At 45.3% G+C, this 26,395-nt stretch overlaps 1 protein-coding gene across 7 annotated transcripts in view; it reads left to right on the top strand.

The window, feature by feature from the left end:
• Positions 1 to 26,395, top strand: part of EYA3 (EYA transcriptional coactivator and phosphatase 3) — a 900,226-nt gene that overhangs the window by 852,684 nt on the left and 21,147 nt on the right. For all 7 annotated transcript variants that reach the window (XM_069225116.1, XM_069225117.1, XM_069225118.1 and 4 more), the window contains one exon: positions 54 to 154. In XM_069225116.1, the coding sequence (XP_069081217.1) occupies positions 54 to 154 (101 nt within the window). The remainder of the gene's footprint in view (positions 1 to 53; positions 155 to 26,395) is intronic.

Below are 26,395 nucleotides of genomic sequence, written 5' to 3' on the forward strand. Positions count from 1 at the left end.
TACATGCAGGTTTGTAGACAAAATTTTATTAAATTAATTTTCTTATTTTGCAGGTAAAGAGAGCTGCTTTGAAAGGGTTGTTACCAGATTTGGAAAGAAAGTTACATATGTAGTGATTGGGGACGGAAGGGATGAAGAAATTGCAGCTAAACAGGTACAGCAAAATACTTTTCAGATGGACATTTCTTCCAGCAGGTTACTGAATTTATAAGGTTTATCAGTTTAAAGCTGCACCCAGAAGATTCTTTAGTACTGTTTTCAATCAGTGCCAGGAGTCATGGATGTTTCATCATCAATTGTTTTTTTTCAGCTTGCAGCAGACTCTGATAACTGGAACTCCTTGCTTTTTCTTTGTATTCTGTACCTATATGCTTCATTATCCACCTGCAACTGGCATTTGGTGGCTGGTTCTGAATTGCAACTGAAAGGACTATGACTGTGTGTCAAATGCATCCAAAATGTGTGAGAGGGAGGAAAAGCTGTTCAGGGGTTCTCATCAGGAGAGGGCTTTCAAAAGTTGTTCCCCTTCTGGGGACATTGTAACTCATCACAAAGATCGCTTTCGGTCCAGCAGGAGTGGTCTTGTCACTTAAGATATAAAAATAAAACCAAATAAACATTTCCCTACATCCTCCTCTTTATTCCATAAATTGGGTTGCTTGAAATGAAAGCATAGTTCTCGTTCCTGGGATGTCAGCTTCCTTGTCCAAACCTACTCTGATGCTGTGTAATCCCACTCCATTGAGTCCACTACTTCATGTTGCATTGCATCACCACCCCTACATTGTCAGAAATAACACTGTTGAAGATAAGTAAAATAAATAGGTAAAGGGTTAGTTTAATTTAAAGAGATGAATTTTAAAGTGGTAACGTTTTTTTTTTTAAAGTGCTAAAAGGCACAAGATGATGTAATGACCCTCATTGTAGTGGTTCTAACGTAGTGTCAGGAGCTGCTATGGTCTGGGTAACTCCATAAGCAGCCTTTCCAGCAGTTTTGTTTTAGAGCTCAGCTAATCTTTCAAGTGTTATACCTTCTAGTTAATTCAGGGTTTACCTGTTGCCTGCTTTCTATCACTGTTTGTCCCAAAAAGCTGGTGTAGTGGTGGCTGTAACTTTGGTAGCAACAGCTGGAACAAGCAGTGGTCCTCTACTTCCTCCTGTGCCAATCATCAGAAGTTAGTAGTCCAGAGCTGTAAGAAGTTGGCTTTGTATATACTATTTCAAAGTAAGAAATAGTGTGCACAGAGTCCAAGGGTTTCCCCTTAGAGGTAAGATAGTGGCACAAGTAGATAATTCTAATGCTCTATTTTGTGGTAGTGTGGTCGAGCAGTAGGCTTATCAGAGGGTAGTGTTAAGCATTTGTTGTACACACACAGGCAATAAATGAGGAACACACTCAGACGTACTCCAGGCCAATAGGTTTTTATATTGAAAAATATATTTTCTTAGTTTATTTTAAGAACCACAGGTTCAAAATTTACAGTTAATACTTTAAATGTAAGGTACTTCACTTAGATACTTTAGGAACTTTGAATGAAAGCAATATCACATACAGCCTTTGTAAAAATGGCAATAAGCTATTTTCAAAGTGGGCACAGTGCAAAAACCAACAGTTCCTGGGGGCGGTAAGTAAAGGTTAGTTTTGGAGGTAAGTAAAACACTTACAAGTCTCAAGTTTGGGGCATAGGCAGCCCACCGTTGGGGGTTCAAGGCAACCTCAAAGTTACCACACCAGCAGCTCAGGGCCGGTCACGTGCAGAGGTCAAAGAGGTGACCAAACCATTAGGCACCTATGGGAAACAGGGGTGCTCCGGTTCCAGTCTGCCAGCAGGTAAGTACCTGCGTCCTCGGGGGGCAGACCAGGGGGGTTTTGTAGAGCACCGGGGGGGTCACGAGAAGGCACACAAAGTACACCCTCAGCAGCACAGGGACAGCCAGGTGCAGTGAGCAAAGCAGGCGTCGGGTTTTAGGTTGAAAACAATGGAGGGACCGGGGGGGGGGGGGTCACTCTAGCGGTGCAGGCAGGCACAGGGGAGGCTTCTTGGGACAGCCACCAAGGCAGAGGGTTGCCTGGGGGTCACTCCTGCTCTGAGGTTCGGTTCCTTCAGGTCCTGGGGGCTGTGGGTGCAGTGTTGGTTCCAGGCGTCGGGTCCCTTGTTACAGGCAGTCGCGGTCAGAGGGAGCCTCTGGATTCTCTCTGCAGGCGTCGCTGTGGGGGCTCAGGAGTGTCGTCTCTGGTTACTCACGGGCTTGCAGTCGCCAGGGAGTCCTCCCTGTGGTGCTTGTTCTCTGGACCACGAGCTGGGGGCGTCGGGTGCTGAGTGTGAAGTCTCACGCTTCCGGCGGAAAACTTGCATTCTTTGAAAGTTGCTTCTTTGTTGCAAAGAAGTAGCTGGTCTTGAACAGGGCTGCTGTTCATGGGAGTTTCTTGGTCCTTTAGGCCAGGGCAGTCCTCTGAGGCTTCAGAGGTCGCTGGTCCCTGGCGGATGCGTTGCTGGAGCAGGTTTTCGAAGTTGGAGACAGGCTGGTAGGGCTGGGGCCAAATCAGTTGTTGTCTTCCGCCTTCTCTGCAGGCTTGTAGGTCAGCAGTCCTTCTTTCTTCAGGTTGCAGGAATCTGATTTCCTGGGTTCTGGGGAACCCCCTAAATACTGAATTTAGGGGTGTGTTTAGGTCTGGGAGGGCAGTAGCCAATGGCTACTGTCCTTGAGGGTGGCTACACCCTCTTTGTGCCTCCTCCCTGTGGGGAGGGGAGCACATCCCTAATCCTATTGGGGGAATCCTCCAAACTCAAGATGGAGGATTTCTCAAGGCAGGGGTCACCTCAGCTCAGGACACCTTAGGGGCTGTCCTGACTGGTGGGTGACTCCTCCTTGTTTTTCCCATTATCTCCTCCAGCCTTGCCGCCAAAAGTGGGGGCAGTGGCCAGAGGGGTGGGCATCTCCTCTAGCTGTGATGCCCTGGGGCGCTGTAACAAAAGGGGTGAGCCTTTGAGGCTCACCGCCAGGTGTTACAGTTCCTGCAGGGGGAGGTGAGAAGCACCTCCACCCAGAGCAGGCTTTGTTCCTGGCCACAGAGTGACAAAGACACTCTCCCCATGTGGCCAGCAACATGTCTGGTGTGTGGCAGGCTGGCATAAACTGGTCAGCCTACACTAGAAGTCGGGTAGGTCTTCAGGGGGCATCTCTAAGATGCCCTCTGGGTGTATGTTACAATAAGTTGCACACTGGCATCAGTTTGCATTTATTGTGCTGAGAAGTTTGATACCAAACTTCCCAGTTTTCAGTGTAGCCATTATGGAACTGTGGAGTTCGTGTTTGACAAACTCCCAGACCATATACTTTTATGGCTACCCTGCACTTACAATGTCTAAGGTTTTGCTTAGACACTGTAGGGGCATAGTGCTCATGCACATACCTCACCTGTGGTATAGTGCACCCTGCCTTAGGGCTGTAAGACCTGCTAGAGGGGTGACTTACCTATGCCACAGGCAGTGTGAGGTTGGCATGGCACTCTGAAGGGATTGCCATGTCGACTTAGTCATTTTCTCCCCACCAGCACACACTAGCTGTGAAGCAGTGTGCATGTGCTGAGTGAGGGGTCCCTAGGGTGGCATAAGACATGCTGCAGCCCTTAGAGACCTTCCCTGGCATCAGGCCCTTTGGTACCAGGGGTACCAGTTACAGGGGACTTACCTGAGTGCCAGGGTTGTGCCAATTGTGGAGACAAAGGTACAGTTTAGGGAAAGAACGCTGGTGCTGGGGCCTGGTTTGCAGGGTCCCAGCACACTTTCAATCAAAACTTAGCATCAGCAAAGGCAAAAAGTTAGGGGGTACCCATGCCAAGGAGGCATTTCCTTACAAGTGCCACCTGGCGAGCTGTGTAAGTTATTTTTCTTTCCACGCTAGCAAGCAGTGATCTGAAGAGAGCTACCCTGCAGTTTTTGACTGGCTTTTTTTGTATTTTTGTCAAGTATTTTTTGGGTGTCCTACTCGTGGTGCATTGATGATGTCTTCCAGAAACACCAACTTCAAGCCCAGAGGATCCTGTAACCGGGCAGTGTCTGGGACAGATCCTCACCTCATGTGTCTTTGGTGCCTTTAGCACGACCACAACCCAAAGTTGTGCTCAGAGTGTCTGGCCTTGCATCCGAAGGCCTTGAGGGAGCGGTCCCTGAAGCCAATGGCAGCCCGTTGTTCAACTCCGTGCAAATCGAGTCCTCGGTCAAGAGGAAGGTCCCGGGATCGATCATGGACTTCTCTATTGTGATTGTCCCACTCCAAGTCCTCAGGGTGATTGGGTAAATTGAGGCATAAGAAGAAATTCAAGAAGTCAAAGTGTTCATCGACATTACCTCGTCTGTCTGCTGACAAGATGAGGGAGCATCAACGCTCTAGGCCTCGTTCTGCGGAACCATTTCCTGGGCTGACTCCACACCTCCCCGAGTTTACAGGAGCTGGAGCAACCCCTGCACAACTCAAGAGTTTTACGAGGCCATGCGCCTCATTTTTGGGCAGCCCGACACTACTGCAGCACCTTCGGGCCCCACAAAGTTAGAAGTGTCCCCTTCAGGTTCTGTTCCAATGGCGTCAGCCTCTGCACTGAGGGGCACCCAAGGATGCAGTCCTGGATCTGGACCATCGTTGGTCGTACCACCCCAACCTTCCCAGACGCTAGTCCCAGCGCTGATGCTCCCGTCCACACACATGGACAGCGCCATCCCCATTGTGATCTCCGAATTTGACAAGGAGCCAGATGTGCGTCCTATGACAACGACAGGAGCCTTGCCTCCTAGATCTTATCCTGAGCCCTTTTACTATGAGTTAGGCATCCGGGATTAATGGGAGGGGTCGCTGGAACCTTTAGAATGCTAGCCCCATGAAGCTGTGGACTGGCATGAAGACTTGGATGAGGCCAGCAGACTGGATATTTCTCAAGATATTGGCATGCTTTCTCCCCCTGCCATGGCTACGGAGGAGGGAGCATCCTATGCCATCATGGTGAGAAGAGCGGCTGAGGTCCTGGAACTTGTTGCCTTCGGTGGCCATCAAGACACTTGGGAGTTTCCAAGTTGCCAATCACTCAAACTCTTTTCTTCTTGAGGTGAATTCAGGCCTCCTGTAGGCCTTTCTGCCCATACGACTTCTGCCTAGAGTTCTCAAGAAGACAAAGTAATCCTTGTGGCTCCGGGCTGGGCATGGAGAGTCTGTTATCCCTAGCTGCTGAACATGTCCATCGATCCTCCGATCAGACCTCCTCTTCGGGAGGATCATCTGTTGCAGCAGCAGGGGAGGATTCTGCACCCAAACCTGTCCACTCTCCGTCTTCTTGCATGGCCTTACTCATGGTTCCTCTGTCCCCATTCATTGTGCCACAAAGGGACTTGAAATTGTTTTTGACTTTTCTGATGTGTGCTTCTTTCAAGCCTCTCCACAGTTGTTCTCTCAGGCTCCTCACTTTGAAAACAGACTTCCTTGTCGATATCACATCTGCCTGCAGGGTGAGTGAGCTTCTGGCATTGTTAGGCAAGCCTCCCTACCGTTCAATCTACCCTGACAAAGTGGTGCTTTGCACTCTGACCTCATTTCTGCCGAAAGTCGTTATGCCCTTTTATGTTTATTTTTACGCACTCCTGCATCTTTCTAAGGAAGATGAGAGACTCCACCGCCGAGACCCCAAAAGAGCATTGCTGTTCTACCTTGATTGTACTGAAGAGTTCCAAGTGGATGATCAACTCTGTCGGTCATGTGGGTGCAAAGAAAGATCAGGCAGTGCAGAAGAGAACCGTCCCCAGATGGGTTGTACTCTACTTCAAAATGTGCTATGCATTGGCTAAGAAACAATCACTGAAAGGTTTGCTTGCTCATTCTACCAGAGCTAAAGCTGCAACCACCACATTAGCACATGGGTTCCTTTCCAGGACATTCTTCATGTGGCAACTTGGGCATCTCTGCACACATTTACTATACACTACTGCCTGGACAAGCAGGTCTGTAGGGACGGTCACCTTGCCCGTTTGGTCCTACAGAACATTCTGGTGTGATCTTAGTTCGAGACATCTCGGAGATGGTATTGCTTGGATATCTATTCTAAGGTAAGAGAGGTGCAACTAGACGTCTAAATCAAGTGGACAAGTTACTTACCTTCTGTGATGCCTTACCGCGTAGAGACAATATCTAGTTACAGATTCCTTACCGACTCATCCCTCGTGCCCGCTCTGCGAACCAATTTCTAGGGTCAGTGACTCCCTTTCAGGGCACTAGTTTTGACGCACCAGTGGTCAGTCTTCTTCATGGCTCTGCGCTTCTGTCTCTACCACATAAGGCATTCCCGGAGGTAAGTAACTTGTTCATCTTTTCTATTCACTCATTGGTACTTACAACAAACCACCCAGAGCCCCTCCCAGACAGGGGCAGCACCAACATCTGCAAGCCTTCAGCTGGAAATATTGAAGATGTCACTGACAAAAGCAGTAGAAGTGCAAAAATGAACAGCATGGAATGTTTTACCAGGTTTTTCCTAGTTTTTAGAAAAGGGGGTTTCCTTTCAAGATCTGACAAATTTAAAAAATAAAAACTGTGGCACTACAGTACATTCTACAGTTCTTAGAACAGGGTGATGTTTTGCTTCTGTTGATCTAGAGAACATCAGCTTTCATGTACCTTTACAATGGCAATATCCCTGTTTCATGGCAGTCAGTCAGTTCTATTGTCATGTTTCTGCTACTATTTGGCTTCAAGCCAGGACCTCATATTTTCATCAAAAGCACCTAGTCTATCACAAACCAATTATATCATCACCTCAACATTGCAAACTGTGCAAAATCTGAGGATAATTCTAAACAGAAATAAATATTCCTTACTCCCATGCACAATTATGATTTTTTGCAGATGTAAGTGCCTCAACAGCGGATGACAAGGTACACCCATCCATGCAATAACGATACAGAAATATTTCAGCTTTTAAACGTTATGCAGCCTCAGACTATTTTCCATTTACAGAACATTGCTGGAATGTATGTCTTGTGCATCCGTTAGGTTTATTCAAGGATACATACTGACAACATGAATTGTCCCTGTTACATCCCTAACCAAGGAGGGATAACATCTCCTATTTTATTTGAGGAGACACAGATGTTTGGGCACTGAGCCATAAAGCATAATATCTCCCTGACAACAGAATGTGTCCCTAACATCAACAACTGGGTGGATGTCCTGAACAGAAGGGAAATAGTCCACCATAAAAAAAGCTGAACTGCAGGCAGGTGCCGCTGATGTTTCAGTGGTGAGGCGCTCCTCTGTAGATCTTACTTACCCACACAATCTTTCAGTTGACTGTCTCTTAATCTGTGAAACTCACTCCCTAAAACCTCATGTATCAAGAAGGTCTCATTCTGTGTAGAGCATCTGACAAAAAAAAAAAAAACATGCTAGTTTAACAACCAAGTAGCTCTGTAAAACACCCCTTTCTTTAACACCTTTACATACTTAAGGAGTGTTTTTTTCCGTTCCTTCCAAATGCCAGATCCAACCACCTTCAAATTATGATTTTTGATCTGATGTTTCAACTCTCCTCTGAAACCTCCTTAACCCCCCACTACCTGTTATTGGTACAAGATGAATGTTCACTGCAAAGATAATGTATTTCTCTGTGGTTGCTATTTGAAGTGAAGCACACTAAAATTCAGTAGTCTGCAATAGCAGTGATGTATAAAAATGTAAAATAAATATATCACCTTTTATTGTACCCCAGCAAACTGCTGCTTGCAGCACTTGGGCTGAGTTGATCTTTTGTGAGCAGTAACTCGCTAGACATGGTTTAATGCCACCAGAAATGTGGCCCTCTTATATTGTACATGTAGATACACTGAATTTTCTTTCTTTTGTGCCCTCCTCTCCTTTCAGTTGAGATGATTATTTTTTTGAGTTAGAAATTTGTTCCCAGCACGAATTGTGCCAAACGTTTGTGCTTTAAATCATACTCAGAATTTGAGGTGGCCCATGGTAAAGTGGAGCCAAAGTGGAAGCAGGTTCCAGAGTTGTGGCTTATAGACTAAAAGACCCTGCTGCCACATCAAATCCACTTGCAGCACAGAATGAAAATGATGCACTGGATGCCTTACTCCAGGACCCTCGTAGGGGTAAAAGGTTGCAGAAGGTGAGTTTTGAAAGTAGGCCTTCCTTTAGGCTGGGCACCATCTACAATACTTATTATTTTAAGGTTAATTCTCTGTTTGACAGGAAACTGATGTAGAGACATTGGTGAAGCAGAGACATAGTAAGATTTTTTTTTACTTTTATTGGATTTAATTCTAAGTACGAACATAAGTACCTTCAAGACATACCTCATCAAGTGACTCCCACTGACTTAACACAGATTTATACAATACAAGACTTTCACTTTTCTCCACATCCCCAAACTGTTCTACTCAATGTTTATACATTTGACATTAAGTGCAACATTTAAATCATTGTGTACGTAATGACAAATTATAATAATCCATAGGTATAGGAAAGTGGGTTCTTGGTTGACTGGGGAGCAAGCTCTGGTCAAACAGCAACCACACTGCTCGTCAGGGTGAGGCACAAGTCAACCCTCCATTAACCTATGCTCAACCATCTGGTAGCTTGGCACAGAGCAGCCAGGCTTAACTTAGAGGCAATGTGTAAAGTATCTGTGACACACTTCAAACAGTAATACATTTAAAAACACCACAAGTTAGAAAAAAAGAGTAGTTGAATTAACAATTAAATCAAGACCAAAACAACAAAATCCTATCAGTAGAACTGGAGATATGCCATTTCAAAGATTGTTCTGAAAATTACACCAAAAAGCACAAAACCGCAACTGTGGTACCTGTTCACAACGGACTGGAACAAAGTCACAAGTTCAGGCTGAATGCGATGGAGCACGGGCCAGCTACAAGGACACATTTAGGCCAGCTGAACAAAGTACCTTAAATCCTGGTTTGCGGAGTGTTGCGTGGATCCAGGTTGAAGACTCATCACGCAGCCGAAGCAGTGTATTGGTTCTGATATAGCGCATGGCTGAGATGCAAGGGCCTACATCGCCGTCAAGGATCCTGTCGGCGGGACATGCAGTGCAAAGTCTGGCATCAGGGATGTTGCGCCAGTTGGAGCAGTGCGTCAGTCCAGGGGAGCTAAGAGGCTGGCATGTGGAGTCTGACGTCTTTGTTGTGACTGCTGTCACAGAGGGATGCGAGGACCTGTGCCAGAATGTGTTGTGAAGTGGCGGTTTTGATGAGTAGGTGGTGGCTTTCTGGTTCTTTGCAACAAGTCAAATCCACTCAGCAGTGGTGGCAGTGTGTCTGTTCTGCTCAAGTGTGCACAGCAGAGGAGATGTGCTGATTCTGCTGGATCCACAGAGGTTGGCACAGCACCTTAAACCAACTTCCAAGGAGCCAGGACTGGGGTGACACCACTTGGCAGAGTAGACTAACAGATGGCTGAGTCCATGTCCATGTGCAAGTGCAAGGTTGTTGGAGGCCTGTTGTGACCCTGAGGCTTCAGATCAGAAGGCCAGCCAACTAGCCCTTGGAGTCACTCTGGATTTGAGAGGTGCAAGTCCAGTCCTTCTTACCCAGGCAAGAGGGCAGCAGGTTAACACAGCATGGTAGCAGTCCTTCCAGGCACATTCCAGCAGAGTGACAGTCCTTACCGCAGCACAGCAGTCCCTCTTCCTGGCAGAGTATCCACAGGTCCAGAAGTGTACTGAAGTGGTGGTGTCTGGGGTCCGGTATGTACACACCCAGTTGTGCCTTTGAAGTGTGGGGATAAGCTTCTAGGGGCAGGCCTTTGAAGTACACAGAAGCCCTGCCTTCCTGGCTCCAGACTTACTACAGGGGGTATACAGCCGTTTCTGTGGAGACAGGACGCAACCTATTTAGTGTAAGTAGGGCTTGGCCCAGCTTCTCCCTCCCCTGCTGCCAGTGATGGCCCATCGAGGCACATGTAAGCTCTTCTTTGTTGCTGGTTATCTAGGAGGTGTACGCAAAGTCCAGCTGTCCACTACATCCAGTCATGAGACCCAGAGAGAAGCTGCAGTTCGCTCTTAGGCCCTCATAACTTTTTGTCCACATAAGCTAGCCACGCCAAATTTGCGTCCTTTTTTGAGAGGTACCCAGAGTTTGTGGGTTCCCCTGGAGGAGGCCAAATAATTAGCCAAAATACAGCAGAAAATTCATTTTATTATGCAAAAAACAGGGGGAAAAGTGCTGCAGAAGAAAGCATGTGTTATTTTTCTTCACTGAAAATGGCATCAACAAAGGGTTTGCTGTGCTGCAATCACCGTCTTCCCACCTTTCAGGAACAGGCAGACTTCAATCAGAAAACCACTTTTTTTTTTTAACACAATTTGGGGATTTTAATAGGACATACCCCATTTTTACAATTTTTTTGAGCTTTTAGCCTCCTTTCAGTTAGTGACGGAAATGGGTGTGAAACCAATGCTGGATCCCGGACAGCTAAACATTTCTGAAAAGTAGACAAAATTCTGAATTCAGAAAGGGGTAATTTGTGTAGATCCTACAAGGTTTCCCTACAGAAAATAACAGCTGAAATTAAAAAAAAATAACTTGAGGTGAAAACAACCATTTTTTTCCACGTTTTACTCTGTAATTTTTTCCCTGTGATGTCAGATTTTCAAAAGCAATATACCGTTACGTCTTCTGGACTCTTCTGGTTGTGTAGATATATAGGGCTTGTAAGTTCATCAAGAACCCTAGGTACCCGGAGCCAATAAAGGAGCTGCACCTTGCAGTGGGTTTTCATTGTATACCAGGTATAAATCAATTCATTGGTGAAATATAAAGAGTGAAAAATAGATGTCAAGGAAACCTTTGTATTTGGGCACAAGATAAGGTGTTGAGAAGCAGTGGTTATTTGCACATCTCTGAATTCCGGAGTCCCCATACTACCATGTGAATTACAGGGCATTTCTCAAATAGTCGTCTTTTTGTACACACTGTCTTACATTTGGAAGGAAAAAATGTAGAGAAAGACGAGGGACAGTAACACTTGTTCTACTATTCTATGTTCCCCCAAGTCTCCCGTTAAAAATGGTACCTTACTTGCATGGGTAGACCTAATGTCTGCGGCAGGAAACGCAACATGGGCACATCACATTTTCACATTGAAATCTGACTTGTTTTTTTTGGAGAGAGCCTAGCTGTGGATTTTGGCCTCTAGCTCAGCCGGCACGTAGGGAAACCTACCAAACCTGTGCATTTTTCAAAACTAGACATGTAGCGGAATTCAGACTGGGATAACTTGTGGGGCTCTCACCAGGTTCTGTTACCCAGAATCTTTTACAAATCTTTGGCAAAAAAACACTTTTTCCTCACATTTCGGTGATAGAAAGTTCTGGAATCTGAGGGGAGCCACAAACTTCTTTCTACCCAGGGTTCCTCCTGGTCTCTGGACAAAAATGGTACCTCACTTGTGTGGGTAGGCCTGGTGCCCGCGACAGGAAATGCCCCAAAACACAATGTGGACGCATCACATTTTCCCAAGGAAAACTGACCTGTTTTTTGCAAAGTGCCTAGCTGTAGATTTTGGCTTCTAGCTAAGCCAGCAGCTAGGGAAACCTAGCAAACCTATACATTTCTGAAAAGTAGACACCTAGGGGAATCCAGAATGGGGTGACTTGTGGGGCTCTCACCAGGTTCTGTTACCCAGAATCCTTTGCAAACCTCAAAATTTGGCAAAAAAACATTTCGGTGATGGAAAGTTCTGGAATCTAAGGGGAGCCACAAACTTCCTTCTACTCAGCGTTCCCTCAGGTCGAATGATAAAAATGGTACCTCACTTGTGTGGGTAGACCAAGGGCCCGTGTTAAGAAATGCCCCAAAGCACAAAGTGAACACATCAAAATGTTCTATTACAAATAGACCTGTTTTTGCAGGGTGTGTGGGGCACCTGCATTTTTGGTCCAAGGTGCGTGGTCATCTAGAGAAACCTATCACCTGTGGGATTCCAGGGAGTTGTGGCTTACGTGGATCCCCCAACATTTTCTTAACCAGACTCCTCTGCAAACCTCTAATATAGCTACAAAAAAATCACATTTTCTACACCTTTCTTTGTTGGATCACCATGCTGGTACAAATTTCCTGCTACCCAATGTTCCCCCTTGGTCTGCCGATAAAAAGTTTACCTCACTTGTGTGGGTGGCCCAGGTGCCTGCAACAGGAAAAGGCCAAAAACGTGTAGAGATTGAGGGGATAGCACAGTGAGTTGATATGCACATTTTTTTAATACCTTTTTAGTCTCACTGCTTTGGGGACCCACACAAGTGAGGTATCATTTTACTTGGGAGACTGAGAGGAGAGGAACGCTGGGTGGTAGCAAACTTGTGCTGGCGTGGTGATCCTACAAGGAAAAGTGAGGAAAATGTTTTTCAAGCACATTTTTAGGTTTGCAGGGAGTATGGGTAAGATAATGTTGGGGGATCCACGTAAGCCACACCTCCCTTGACTCCACTGGGTGTCTAGTTTTAAAAAATGTCTGGGTTTGGGAGGTTTCCCCAGATGACCGCCACACCCGGGACCAAAAACGCATGTGCCCCCCCCCTGCAAAAACAGGTAGGTTTGTAATAGATCGTTTTGATGTATCCACGTCCTTCTGCGATATTCCAAACACTAAAATTGTGAAAAGAAAAGCACTTAGGTTATGTTAAAAAGACCCCTCACCCACCAACTTAGTTGGTAGCATGCTTCATTATCGGGGTCCCACCCGAGACACCTAGCATGTCACGGGTGTGCTTAGACGCCTGATTACAGCAGAGCAGGTATTTTTGTTTTTACCACACATACTGGTTGGATTTGGCACGAGTGTGAGAGATGGGTCAGTAGATCTAATTATATTAACAAGAGATCTGACAAAAATGAAATGCACTGTTAATAACTGAAAGACCAAAAAACTGAACCAACGACTCATAGCTCGTGAGCTGTAAAGCCGCGACAAGGCACCAACCACTTTACAGTCCATTCTCACACCTTTCATACATGACATGCACAAGACAATTCATGCCGCCAGCTGCAGGCCCAGCACATTACAACACTTGCATCAACAGACCGAGCCATTCAAGGGCACATCACTTTCATACGCCCACATGCCTGTCACAGCAATCACACCAGCTGATGGGAGTGTGTGGGCTGGCGTTTGGCTATCCGTGTGTTGCAGTGGCCAACAGCAAGTCACTATTTACACCGCCAGCCAATCGCTACTCCACGCACACCGCCAGCCAAGCATCACTCCATACACAATGCCAGCCCAGTGCCACTCCACACACACCTCCAGCCAAGCGCCACTCCGTGCACACCACCATCACTTTTTTTTTTTAAACAACAAAGAAACCACTAACTAATTAGAAATAAGTACACAACTACAAACACAAAAGCCCTAACTAAATACATGACAGTAATGCCAACCGTGAAACTGAACATATGAAAATATAAAACAGGTAGTTTACTCTCAGGGTAGTTCCCAATAATATTTTTGAGTGTGGTAACTCCTGAAACAGCCACCCACACACATCCTAGGCTTTGAAGGACAATCTGGGCAGTACATATGAGTCGCCTTCTGAATACCTCTTCGAGCACAGACTACGTCTCTTGGCAGGAAAGTCTTTTTTGGCAGTGGGAGGAATGTGCTTAGCAAAGTGGCGATCTTTCAATCTAGCCACATCCTCCCCCACTACTTCTCTAGAAACTCTTGCCTGTTCCAATGCAATAAGGCTCGCTATGACAGACTCCTGAAATTTCATCCTTGACTCTGGAGAACTGTTCTTGAACACAACAAAAGCATTAAAAGTTGCCAAATGGAACAAGTGAACCGCTAATTTCTTATACCAAACGTAAGCCTTACGAGCAGCAGTGTAAGGTTGCAACCTCTGATCTGCTCGATCAACACCACCCATGTGCTTATTGTAGTCCAAAATGCACACAGGTGTGCATACTTCGGCAACCTGACCCAAACAGTCACAGGTGAAGTGCTCTCATCGTGAATGGTAGTTCGCATGTAGACATCCCGCCTGTCTGTAAATTTCAGAGCTAGCAGCTCATCATTCCACAAGGCACTGCACTCAACCCTCTCAAGATTATTATTATTATATTTTAAACATACAAGCTCCCTTGAATAGCCTTTCAGGTTAGAACAGATTGTGCCACAAGTAACTGTCCACTCTGAACAATTCATTGAACAATTGCACTCCAGTGTAGAAGGTATCTACGTACAAATGGTGAGCTTTGTTTAACAGTCGTCTACCAAGTTCACACAATTTTTTTGCTAACTCCAAAAGTGGGTGGACAAACAGGGGGGGTTAATACTGGAATCCCTACTTGTGTAGACCTGGACATTTTACACACATTCTATACTACTTTCAGACAGCATATACAATTTCATTCCATACCATGCACTTTTGCTAGGAATGTATTGCTTAAAAAATAAACGACCCTTGAACAGGACCAAAAACTCGTCCACCGCTATTTCTTTGCCTCGAACATAGACCTCTGAAAACCGGTCCACAAAATGATCAAGGACAGGTCTAATCTTAAAAAGACGGTCAGAATCAGGTTGGTCTTGTGGCAAGGCTAAAGCATCATCAACAAAATGCAGCATCCAAAGAAGAAGCTCATACCAGTTATGACTCATGGTTGCAGGAAATATAGCAGTTGCCATCAAGGGACTAGTAGACCAATATGAAGACAGTGATGGCTTCCTTATCAGCCCCATCAAGAAAGTTAAACTGAAGAACTTTTTCAACTCTTCCAGATTTGTGGGAATCCACTGGCTATCTCTAGAGTGTGGCATAAGTCTGGCAGCGTTGTCCTTCAAATACTGCTCCGCATACAAATTAGTCTGCTCAACAATCTCCTCCAAAAATACATCGTCTATAAACAACTGAAAGAAATTGACAGGCAAAAAGTTTTCTGTATTCACTCTACTCCCCAGGAGACAAGTAAAGGCAGGCAACTCTGGCTGCTCTGTTTGGGGCAGCCCACAGGTCAGGTCTGCCAATGGAAAGCGTTTCGGCTGCTGGCTGATGCACTATTGGCACATCAGTATCCTCCTCTAAAACAGGCACTTCATCAGCACTGAGAGTAGCTTCATCAGACAATTCCACTCTGACAGAAAATTCACTTCCAGAATCTTGCACTTCCTCCTCTGCCACAGATGCAGTCTCAATCTCATAATCATGGTCAGAAGATGACTCAAACAGCATGCCAACAACCTGCAGAGCGGTCATCCTATGGCTAGCCATGATCCTTCCTACGAAAAGTAACTGGACAAATGTACCAACAACAACCAGCACTGTGTAAGAAAAGTAATAAGCAAAGTGTGGCTTTTTCACTAGGAGTTATAAACTCAAAAACCATACCACTCAATTGCCTGGCATAGCTAGACTCACCAGCAACTACTCTACACAGCCACAGCAATCACCAATGATAGCCCACTAAAATGAAAAAAGGAAAGAAAATTACACATAAGACAACACAAATATCATTGTGCACTAATCTAAGGACTATTTCACACACAATCCTGCATTTAGTACACCACTTACAAAATGTCATTCATGCATGGCAACAATAGTCATTTGGAGTATATTGTTTTTTCTTACCTAAAACATGCAACTATGCAGACTGCTGGTCAACCACAGCCAAAACCGCGAGAAACAGCAATAATCTATATGCCCTTGTAAGGGGAGTGACCCATGCCTAAGGGGCTGTTCCCTGCCACATGAAACTAACCAAAAAAGAAATCCCTGGTGTGTAGTGAGCATTCCTGCTGCAATTCTCCCACACCACCTTCACCCCCCCCCACCCCACCCCCGGACACCCCCCCCCCCCCCCTCCCCCCCAAAACAAGAGAAGAAACTTACCTCCTTCTTCCTCAACACGCTGGAAGCAAATGGCTTCCAGTGCGCTAGCGCTCCCCCTTGAGCCGGTCCCAGGACATAACAGTTGCGTCCTTGGTGCCTCAGCGCTGCAACTGTTAAATCCTTGGCAACCAACGGGTTAATAAATGTAATAAGGTAACTCCAATGTTATCCTATGAGAGAGGTAGGTCTTGCAGGAGTGAAAAACAAATTTAAGAGTTTTTCCCTACCAGGGCATGTAAAACGTATAAGTTCATGTCCATCATTTAAATACACTGATCTCTGCCCTTTCGCCTGTCCAGGGCCTACCCTAGTGGTGATATATGTATAAAAATGGAATGCTTGGGTCTTGCAAAAGGTTTATTTTGCCAGGTTGAAATGGCAGTTTAAAACTGCACATACACAGGCTGCATTTGCAGTCCTCAGCCATGTTTAAAGTGCTACTTGAATGGGTGGCACCACCCAACCAGTGCTGCAAGCCCACTAGTAACATTTAGTTTACCGGCCTTAGACACCATTAATGCCACTTTACTATGGACTTAAAAGTAAATTAAATATGCCAGTTGGGTAAGCCAGTTCAGCTATGTTTTAAGGAAAGATCACAAGCACTGGTTAGTAGAGGTTAAAGTGTGTAGAGTCCTAAAGCCAGCCAAAAGGAAGTCTGCAAAACCAGAGGATTGAAGTCAAATTTTTAGGAGGGAAAAAACACACCAAGGATGCCAAATCTAACATCTTTATGTGGTTTTCGAGTGGTACTAAGTTTCTTTTTCATCCCTTAAATTATAGGTTAACTTTTCCAATGCCATCATTGTCCACAGCGATCTCGATGAATCTGCCATCGTAGGGGATCAGCCTATTTTTGGTGCCATGACTTACGTCATAGCTGGCAACATATGAACTTCAAGAATCCATTTCTTTCCTTGTTAACGCCCTCTTCTCAAAAAGACAGAAACCAAGGTCAATTGATAGTCAATTTTAAAAAGCTTTTAACACATCTTTCCAATACTTTTGTAAAACTAAACATGACCACCATACATGCATTACAATTGTCTATATTACATTGTCTCCGCAATTAGCCCTCTGTATTCAGGAACATCTTTTTCAACTTGTTTGGTTTCATGTAGCAACTATACATTAACTTGTTTAGAGGTTTGTACCCTGCACGTTTCATGTAACATGCAACAATGTCAGGCATGGTTTTTGTGTTCTGATTTTCCCCAGTGATTTTTCATATTTGCTATTAAAGGGCTAAACCGAGAAGACTCAATGGTAGCTAGAACTGCATACATATTGATGATAAGGCCCTTGGGGCATTCATAGAACAAAAGGAGTCTCTCAAAAAAGGACTGGAAAAAGTATGTGGCCAGGGGCTCTATGTTGGATGCAATCACCCAAACTGATTACCCACCTGTGTTAAAAAATTTATTCAACACAATATGTTTGGGAGGCTTATTAATATTAAGCAGGCCAAGAGATACATATTTTTCTTTTATGCAGTCTTGTCTTTTATTTAATTGTTCATGAAGAAGGTAAATCGGAAGATGCACTTTATTTTCCTTTAATTTCTTATTTATTTTGTTCATGTGGTAACCTGTCTCAACCCAGGATGCTCAAAACTCCATATGTACTGAGCTGTTTCCCGAACCGCAATGTATCAGTGCTGAAAAGATCATGTTAATACAGTCTGTAAGAATTTTATATTGCTATTAATGTAATATAGTAATTTCAAGACCAGTACCATTGTGCACGTATGTTTTTCAATATAATTCTGACAGTCTCGTCTTAATGAGCTTTCTTTCATATAACAGAATATCTTAACTCATATGAGTGTACTGCTAATCTAATCATACAAAAATTCTGTTAGGATATTCATATATTAAATAATGTTTTAGTTTTTCATAAATTCGTTTTTATGCTTTGTGTTGTACTTTGATGTTTATACATTAGTAGTTATGTTTGTAAGTCTGCACCAAATGACCATTTTAAGTAAATCTTTACTTAATGAATATTAAGTGATCAGTTAAATAATCACAGCACATTTTGTTATTGCTTTAACGTAGTTTTCTCAAACCCTATTTCAGTTCTTCCCAGTCCTTCACACGTGAGGAAAATCATTAGATCGTTACAGGATTACAATCAGTATTTTCACTTTACTGCAATACATAAACCTTAGTGTCTTTCATGTCTTTAAACCCTGTACGGACAAGTGTACATCATAGGGTGTCATAAATCATCAATATCCTTATTTCGAAACTGATCTATTTCGGACATATTCTTAAAATGCATAGTTTTTCAGGTGATAGTTCTATATTAGCTCTAAAAGGCATCCATGTCCATGGACACATTTTGTTGTTACATTATAAACTTATGAATGCAGACTTGATCTTCTAAGTTGATCTGTACTGTATCTTTGTCATGTATCTCCGGTCACGGGTTGCTAATTTTCTCCATTTTTGTATCTAGTAATTATACAGAATAATTTGTTAAGCTCAGCGTATGTATGGTGACAGTGTGTAGATGCATCCCCCCTCAAAACAACAGGGTTTATGCTGTCGGGCACTTACAGGAAGCAAATGCCAATCACAGTCCGGAACTGCACATACTGTCTGTTTGGTTCCTAGGCTCTGAGGGCTGTGACAAATGCTCACTGATGCATTCGAGGGTCACGGGGGAGCAGAAAGCCATGCTTTACATCACCACACAAAGAAAGAGTGGTCGGTCTTGGACCAAGTCATGAGGTAGTTCCTCGTCCCCCTTGCCCTCCTCACTTGGGTCCATTATGAAGTTGAAAGACAAATCCAAAGACCAACATAAGTCAGAACAAGTTATTATGCCTCCACAGCACTCCTGCTCTCTAGAGACGTCATGTAATTGGTAACCCAAGAGCCCACTCGTGATTCACGGTCTGATTCTCAGTGACCCTAATACTCCCAAACTTTCCCTGTCCATCGCCCACTGCTCAGCAAACTGATGTCTTCAAGGAGCCCATATTGAAACTCTTTAAAACGGTTTAGGGCACCTCTTGTGCAACTCAGGGCACCCCACATCTGTCGGGGTTAACCAGTCAGGCTAACACTGGTGGGGACTTCCCTGGCACTCGCTAATCCCATTTTGCCTCAGCCTGACCCTTTATCAATGCCGACACTCTTGCTGCAGGTCACTTGGATTCTTAATATATTGGTGCTGGCGTATATATTGCGATCTTCAGAATGCCAGTTTTGGACCCTTCACCTGAAACTTAATTGAATTCACCTAAGGAGCCCATTACTGAGGAAAATGTATCTTTAATGGTGATGATGCATAGGACCATGGAGGTCATGGATTTGTAGTTTCTTATGATGGCTATTAACCCCTTCGCTGCCAGGCCTTTTCCCCCTCCTGTGCCAGGCCTTTTTTTGCCTATTTGGGGCAGTTCGCGCTTAGGCCCTCATAACTTTTTGTCCACATAAGCTAACCAAGCCAAATTTGCGTCTTTTTTCCAACATCCTAGGGATTCTAGAGGTACCCAGACTTTGTGGGTTCCCTTGAAGGAGGCCAAGAAATTGGCCAAAATACAGTGAAAATTTCGTTTTTTTAAAAAAAAAATGGAAAAAGTGGCTGCAGAAGAAGGCTTGTGGATTTCCCCCTGAAAATGGCATCAACAAAAGGTTTGTAGTGCTAAACTCAGCAGCTTCCTAGCTTTCAGGAACAGGCAGACTTGAATCAGAAAACCCAATTTTTCAACACAATTTTGGCATTTTACTGGGGCATACCCCATTTTTGCAATTTTTTGTGCTTTCAGCCTCCTTTCAGTCAGTGACAGGAATGGGCATGAAACCAATGCTGGATCCCAGAAACCTAACCATTTCTGAAAAGTAGAGAAAATTCTGAATTCAGCAAGGGGTCATTTGTGTAGATCCTACAAGGGTTTCCTACAGAAAATAACAGCTGAAAGAGAAAAATATTGAAATTGAGGGGAAAAAAACATCAATTTTTCTCTACGTTTTACTCTGTAACTTTTCCCTGCAATGTCAGATTATGGAAAGCAATATACCGTTACGTCTGGTGGACTCCTCTGGTTGCGGGGATATATAGGGCTTGTAGGTTCATCAAGAACCCGAGGAACCCAGAGCCAATAAATGAGCTGCACCCTGCAGTGCGTTTTCATTCTATACCGGGTATACAGCAATTCATTTGCTGAAATATAAAGAGTAAAAAATTGCTATCAAGAAAACCTTTGCATTTCCAAAAAGGGCACAAGATAAGGTGCTGAGGAGCAGTGGTTATTTGCACATCTCTGAATTCCGGGGTGACCATACAAGCATGTGAATTATAGGGAATTTCTCAAATAGATGTCTTTTTTACACACTCTCCTATATTTGGAAGGAAAAAATGTAGAGAAAGACAAGGGGCAATAGCACTTGTTTTGCTAATCTATGTTCCCCCAAGTCTACCGATAAAAATGATACCTCACTTGCGTGGGTAGGCCTAGCGCCGGCGACAGGAAACACCCCAAAGCGCAACGTGGACACATCCTAAATTTTGGAAAAAAACAGGTGTTTTTTGCGAAGTGCCTACCTGTAGATTTTGGCCTCTAGCTCAGCCGGCACCTAGGGAAACCTACCAAACCTGTGCATTTCTGAAAACTAGAGACCTAGGGGAATCCAAGGAGGGGTGACTTGCGGGGCTCGGACCAGGTTCTGTTACCCAGAATCCTTTGCAAACCTCAAAATTTGGCTAAAAAAACCCATGTTCCTCACATTTCTGTGGCAGAAAGTTCTGGAATCTGAGAGGAGCTACAAATTTCCTTCCACCCAGCGTTCCCCCAAGTCTCTCGATAAAAATGATACCTCACTTGCGTGGGTAGGCCTAGCGCCGGCGACAGGAAACACCCCAAAGCGCAACGTGGACACATCCTAAATTTTGGGAAAAAACAAAGGTGTTTTTTGCGAAGTGCCTACCTGTAGATTTTGGCCTCTAGCTCAGCCGGCACCTAGGGAAACCTACCAAACCTGTGCATTTCTGAAAACTAGAGACCTAGGGGAATCCAAGGAGGGGTGACTTGCGGGGCTCGGACCAGGTTCTGTTACCCAGAATCCTTTGCAAACCTCAAAATTTGGCTAAAAAAAACACATGTTCCTCACATTTCTGTGGCAGAAAGTTCTGGAATCTGAGAGGAGCTACAAATTTCCTTCCACCCAACGTTCCCCCAAGTCTCCCGATAAAAATGATACCTCACTTGCCTGGGTAGGCCTAGCGCCTGCGACAGGAAACACCCCAAAGCGCAACGTGGACACATCCAAAATTTTGGGAGAAAACAGTGCCTACCTGTGGATTTTGGCCTGTAGCTCACCCGGCGCCTAGGGAAACCTACCAAACCTGTGCATTTCTGAAAACTAGAGACCTAGGGGAATCCAAGGAGGGGTGACTTGCGGGGCTCGGACCAGGTTCTGTTACACAGAATCCTTTGCAAACCTCACAATTTGGCTAAAAAAACACATGTTCCTCACATTTCTGTGGCAGAAAGTTCTGGAATCTGATAGGAGCCACAAATTTCCTTCCACCCAGCGTTCCCCCAAGTCTCCCGATAAAAATGATACCTCACTTGTGTGGGTGGGCCAGGTGCCTGCAACAGAATAAGGCCCAAAACCTGAAGGGATAGAAGGGATAGCACAGCAAGTTTATAAGGGCATATTCTTTTATACATCTTTAGACGGACTCTGCTTTGGGGACCCACATAAGTGAGGTGTCATTTTACTTGGGAGACTGAGGGGAAAACTGGGGAGTAGGAATTTTGTGCTGGAGCGGTGATCCTACTAAGAAAAATCAGGAAAATATGCTTTTTTTATGCAAATTTTGAGGTTTACAGAGGAGTCTGGGTAAGAAAATGTTGGGGGAGCCACACAAGCCACACCTCCCTAGACTCCTTGGGGTGCCTAGTTTTAAAAAGTTTCTGGGTTTTGTAGGTTTCCCTACATGACGGCCGCACCCAGGACCAAAAACATAGGTGGGCCCTCCCCCCCCAAACACAGGTATTTTTGGAATATATCACTTTGATGTGTGCACATACGTCCGTGATGTGCCAAACACTAAAATTGTGAAAAGAAACACACTTAGGTTATGTGAAGAAGACCCCTCACCCACCAACCAAGTTGGTGGCATGCTTCATCATCGGGGTCCCACCCGAGGCACCTAGCGTGTCTCAAGTGTGCTGCGACGCCTGATTACAGCGGAGCAGGTTTTGTCATTTGTACCACACATACTGGTTGGATTTGGCACGAGGGTGAGTGATGGTTCAGTAGATCAAATTTTATTAACAAGAGATTTCACAAAAGTGAAATGCACTGGTAATAACTGAAAGGCCAAAAAACTGAACCAATGACTCACAGCTCGTGAGCTGTAAAGCCACAACAAGGCACCAACCGCTTTACAGTCCATTCACACACCTTTCATACATGACATGCACTAGACCATTCACGCCGCCAGCCACGGGCCCAGCACATTACAAGACTCGCATCCACAGACAGCGCCAGTCAAGGGCCCATCACTTTCATACGCCCACATGCCTGATACAGCAATCACACCAGCTGATGAGTGTGTGGACTGGCGTTTGGCCGGCACTGCCAGCCCAGCGCCACACCACCAGCCCAGCGCCACCCCACCCACACCACCAGCCAAGCGCCACCCCACACACACCGCCAGCCAAGCGCCACCCCACACACACCGCCAGCCAAGCGCCACCCCACACACACCGCCAGCCAAGCGCCACCACACCCACGCCGCCAGCCAAGCGCCACTCTACACATGCCACCCCCTTTTTTTTGTTTTTAAACAACAAAGAAACCACTAATCATAAATTAGTACAAAACTACAAACACAAAAGCTCTAACTGAATACATGACTAATGCCAACCGTGAAACCGAACATATAAAAATATAAAACACCAGTTTACGCTCACGGAATTTCCCAATAATTCTTCTGTATGTGGTAGCTCCTGAAACAGCCACCCACACACAGCCCAGGCTTTGAAGGACAATCAGGGCAGTACATCCTAGTCTCCTTCCTGATACCTCTTCGAGCACAGACTCTACATCTCTTAGCAGGAAAGTTTTTTTTGGCCGTGGGAGGAATGTGCTCAGCAAAGTGACGATCTTTCAATCTAGCCACATCCTCCACCACTGCTTCTCTAGGAACTCTTGCCTGTTCCAGCACAACAAGGCTAGCTATGATAGACTCCTGAAATTTCACAAATGTCATCCTTGACTCTGGAGAACTATCCTTAAACACAACAAAAGCATTAAAAGTTGCCAAGTGGAACAAGTGAAGCGCTAATTTCTTATACCACACATAAGACTTACGAGCAGCAGTGTAAGGTTCTAGCCTCTGATCTACTCTATCAACACCACCCATGTGCTTATTATAGTCTAAGATGCACACAGGTTTGCGCACTTCGGCAACCTGACCCCAAACAGCCACAGGTGAAGTACTCTCATCATGGATGGTGCTTAGCATGTATACATCCCTCTTGTCTACAAATTTCAGAGCTAGCAGCTCATCATTCCGCAAGGCACTGCACTGTCCCTTCTCAAGTTTTTTACAGACAAGCTCTTTTGGATAGCCTTTCCGATTAGAGCGGATTGTGCCACAAGCAACAGTGTCCACTCTGAACAACTCCTTGAACAACCGAACTCCAGTGTAGAAGTTATCTACATATAAATGGTGACCTTTGTTAAACAGTCGTCTACCAAGTTCCCACACAATTTTCTCACTAACTCCAAAAGTGGGAGGACAACCAGGGGGGTCAATATTGGAATCCCTACCAGTGTAGACCCGGAAATTATAAACATATCCTGTACTACTTTCTGACAGCATATACAATTTAATTCCATACCGTGCCCTCTTGCTAGGAATGTACTGCCTAAAAACCAAACGACCCTTGAACAGGACCAAAGACTCCTCTACAGATATTTCTTTCCCTGGAACATAGATCTCTGAAAACCGATCTACCAAATGATCAAGGACAGGTCTAATCTTAAAAAGACGGTCAGAATCAGGATGATCTCGTGGCAAGGCTAAAGCATTATCTACAAAATGCAACATCCGAAGAAGAAGCTCATACCGGTTACGACTCATGATGGCAGGAAATATAGCAGTTGCCATCAAGGGACTAGTAGACCAATATGAAGACAGCGACGGCTTCCTTATCAGCCCCATCAAAAAAGTTAAACCCAAGAACTTTTTCAACTCTTCCAGATTTGTGGGAATCCACCGGCTAGCTCTAGAGTGTGGCCTAAGTCTGGCAGCGTTGTCCCTCAAAAACTGCTCTGCATACAAATTAGTCTGCTCAACAATCTCTTCCAAAAATATATCGTCCATAAACAACTCAAAAAAGTTGACGGGCAAAAAGTTTTCCGTATTAACTCGACACCCTGGAAAACCAGTAAACGCAGGCAACTGTGGCTGCTCCATGTTTGGTGCAACCCATGCGTCAGGTCTTCCAATGGGAAGCCTTTCAGCCGCTGGCTCCTGCACCATTGGCACATCACTGTCCTCTAAAACAGGCCCTTCATCAGCACTGAGAGTGGCTTCATCATCAGATGATTCATCTCTGACAGAAAATTCACTTCCAGAATCCTGCACTTCCTCCTCTGCCTCAGATGCAGAGTCAGTCTCATATTCATGGTCAGAAGATGACTCAAAAAGCACACTAACAACCTGCTGAGCGGTCATCCTACGGCTGACCATGATCCTTCCTACAAAAATTAACTGGACAAATACACCACCAACAACCAGCACTGTGTAAGATAAGTAACAATGTATAGGTTTATCACTAAGAATTATAAACTCAAAAACTATACTGCTCACTTGCCTGAAAAAGCTTGACTCACCAGCAACTACTCTGCACAGCCACAGCAATCACCAACGATATCCCACTAAAAAGAGAAAAAAAAAAAGCAAATTAGACATAAGACAACACAATAATCATTGTGCATAACTCTAAGGACAATTTCACACACAATCCTGCATTCAGTACACCACCTACAAACATGTCATTCATGCATTGCAACAATACTCACTTGGAGTAAATTTGGAGTAAATTTATTTACTTACCTATTTATTTACTTACCTAAAACATGCAACTACGCAAACCGCAGGACAACTACTGCCAAAACTGCAACAAGCCACAGCAAAGTCAGCAAAAGCTTTGAACTAGAACAAAAAGGAGAAAAACTGTTATTATCATAAAAGCAAATACTTCGCCAGTTGACAAACACTTGGGGGAAGATGGGCCTAAAAAAAAATAGGCCAATCTACCCCCAAGGGGAGGGGGCAGAAATCGCCCAGATTACATTGCACCCTTTGGGGGGGGGGGGCGACCCTTGCCCAAGGGGCCACACCCCCACACAAAGCACACACACACACATATAGTATCCCTGGCGCTATGGGGATTCTGCCCCCCTTGGGGACAGAAAGGCCTAAAAAATAGGCATATCTGCCCCCAAGGGGGGCAGAACTGCCCAAAAATACATGTGGGCCCCTGGGGGCGACCCTTGCCCAAGGGGCCGCCCCCCAACACAAAAAATAAAAACCAACAATAAAATCCCTGGTGTCTAGTGGCTTTCTGCCCCTCTTGGGGGCAGATCGGTGTAAAAATAGGGCCAATCTGCCCCCAAGGGGGGCAGAAACGACGATAAATACATTGCGCCCCCGGGGGGAGCGACCCTTGCCCAAGGGGCCACCCCCCAACACAAAGCACACATACAAACATATCTTTCTGGCGCTATTGGGATTCTGACCCCCTTGGGGGCAGAAAGGCCTAAAAAAAATAGGCCTCTCTGCCCCCAAGGGGGGCAGAACTGCCCAAAAATACATGTCGGCCCCTGGGGGCGACCCTTGCCCAAGGGGCCACCCCCCAACACAAAAAATAAAAATCAACAATAAAATCCCTGGTGTCTAGTGGCTTTCTGCCCCCCTTGGGGGCAGATCGGCCTAAAAATAGGGCCAATCTGCCCCCGGGCAGAAACGACAATAAATACATTGCGCCCCTGGGGGGAGCGACCCTTGCCCAAGGGGCCACCCCCCAACACAAAGCACACATACATACATACTATTTCTGGCGCTATTGGGATTCTGCCCCCCTTGGGGGCAGAAAGGCCTAAAAAAAATAGGCCTCTCTGCCCCCAAGGGGGGCAGAACTGCCCAAAAATACATGAGGGCCCCTGGGGGCGACCCTTGCCCAAGGGGGCCGCCCCCCAACACAAAAAATACAAATCAACAATAAAATCCCTGGTGTCTAGTGGCTTTCTGCCCCCCTTGGGGGCAGATCGGCCTAAAAATAGGGCCAATCTGCCCCCAGGGGGGGCAGAAACGAAGTAAAATACATTTGCCCCCAAAGGGGAGCGACCCTTGCCCAAGGGGCCGCCCCCCAACACAAAAAATACAAATCAACAATAAAATCCCTGGTGTCTAGTGGCTTTCTGCCCCCCTTGGGGGCAGATCGGCCTAAAAATAGGGCCAATCAGA

This window comes from Pleurodeles waltl, chromosome 3_1 (genome assembly GCF_031143425.1).
Source record: "Pleurodeles waltl isolate 20211129_DDA chromosome 3_1, aPleWal1.hap1.20221129, whole genome shotgun sequence".
NCBI classification, from domain to species: Eukaryota; Metazoa; Chordata; class Amphibia; order Caudata; family Salamandridae; genus Pleurodeles; species Pleurodeles waltl.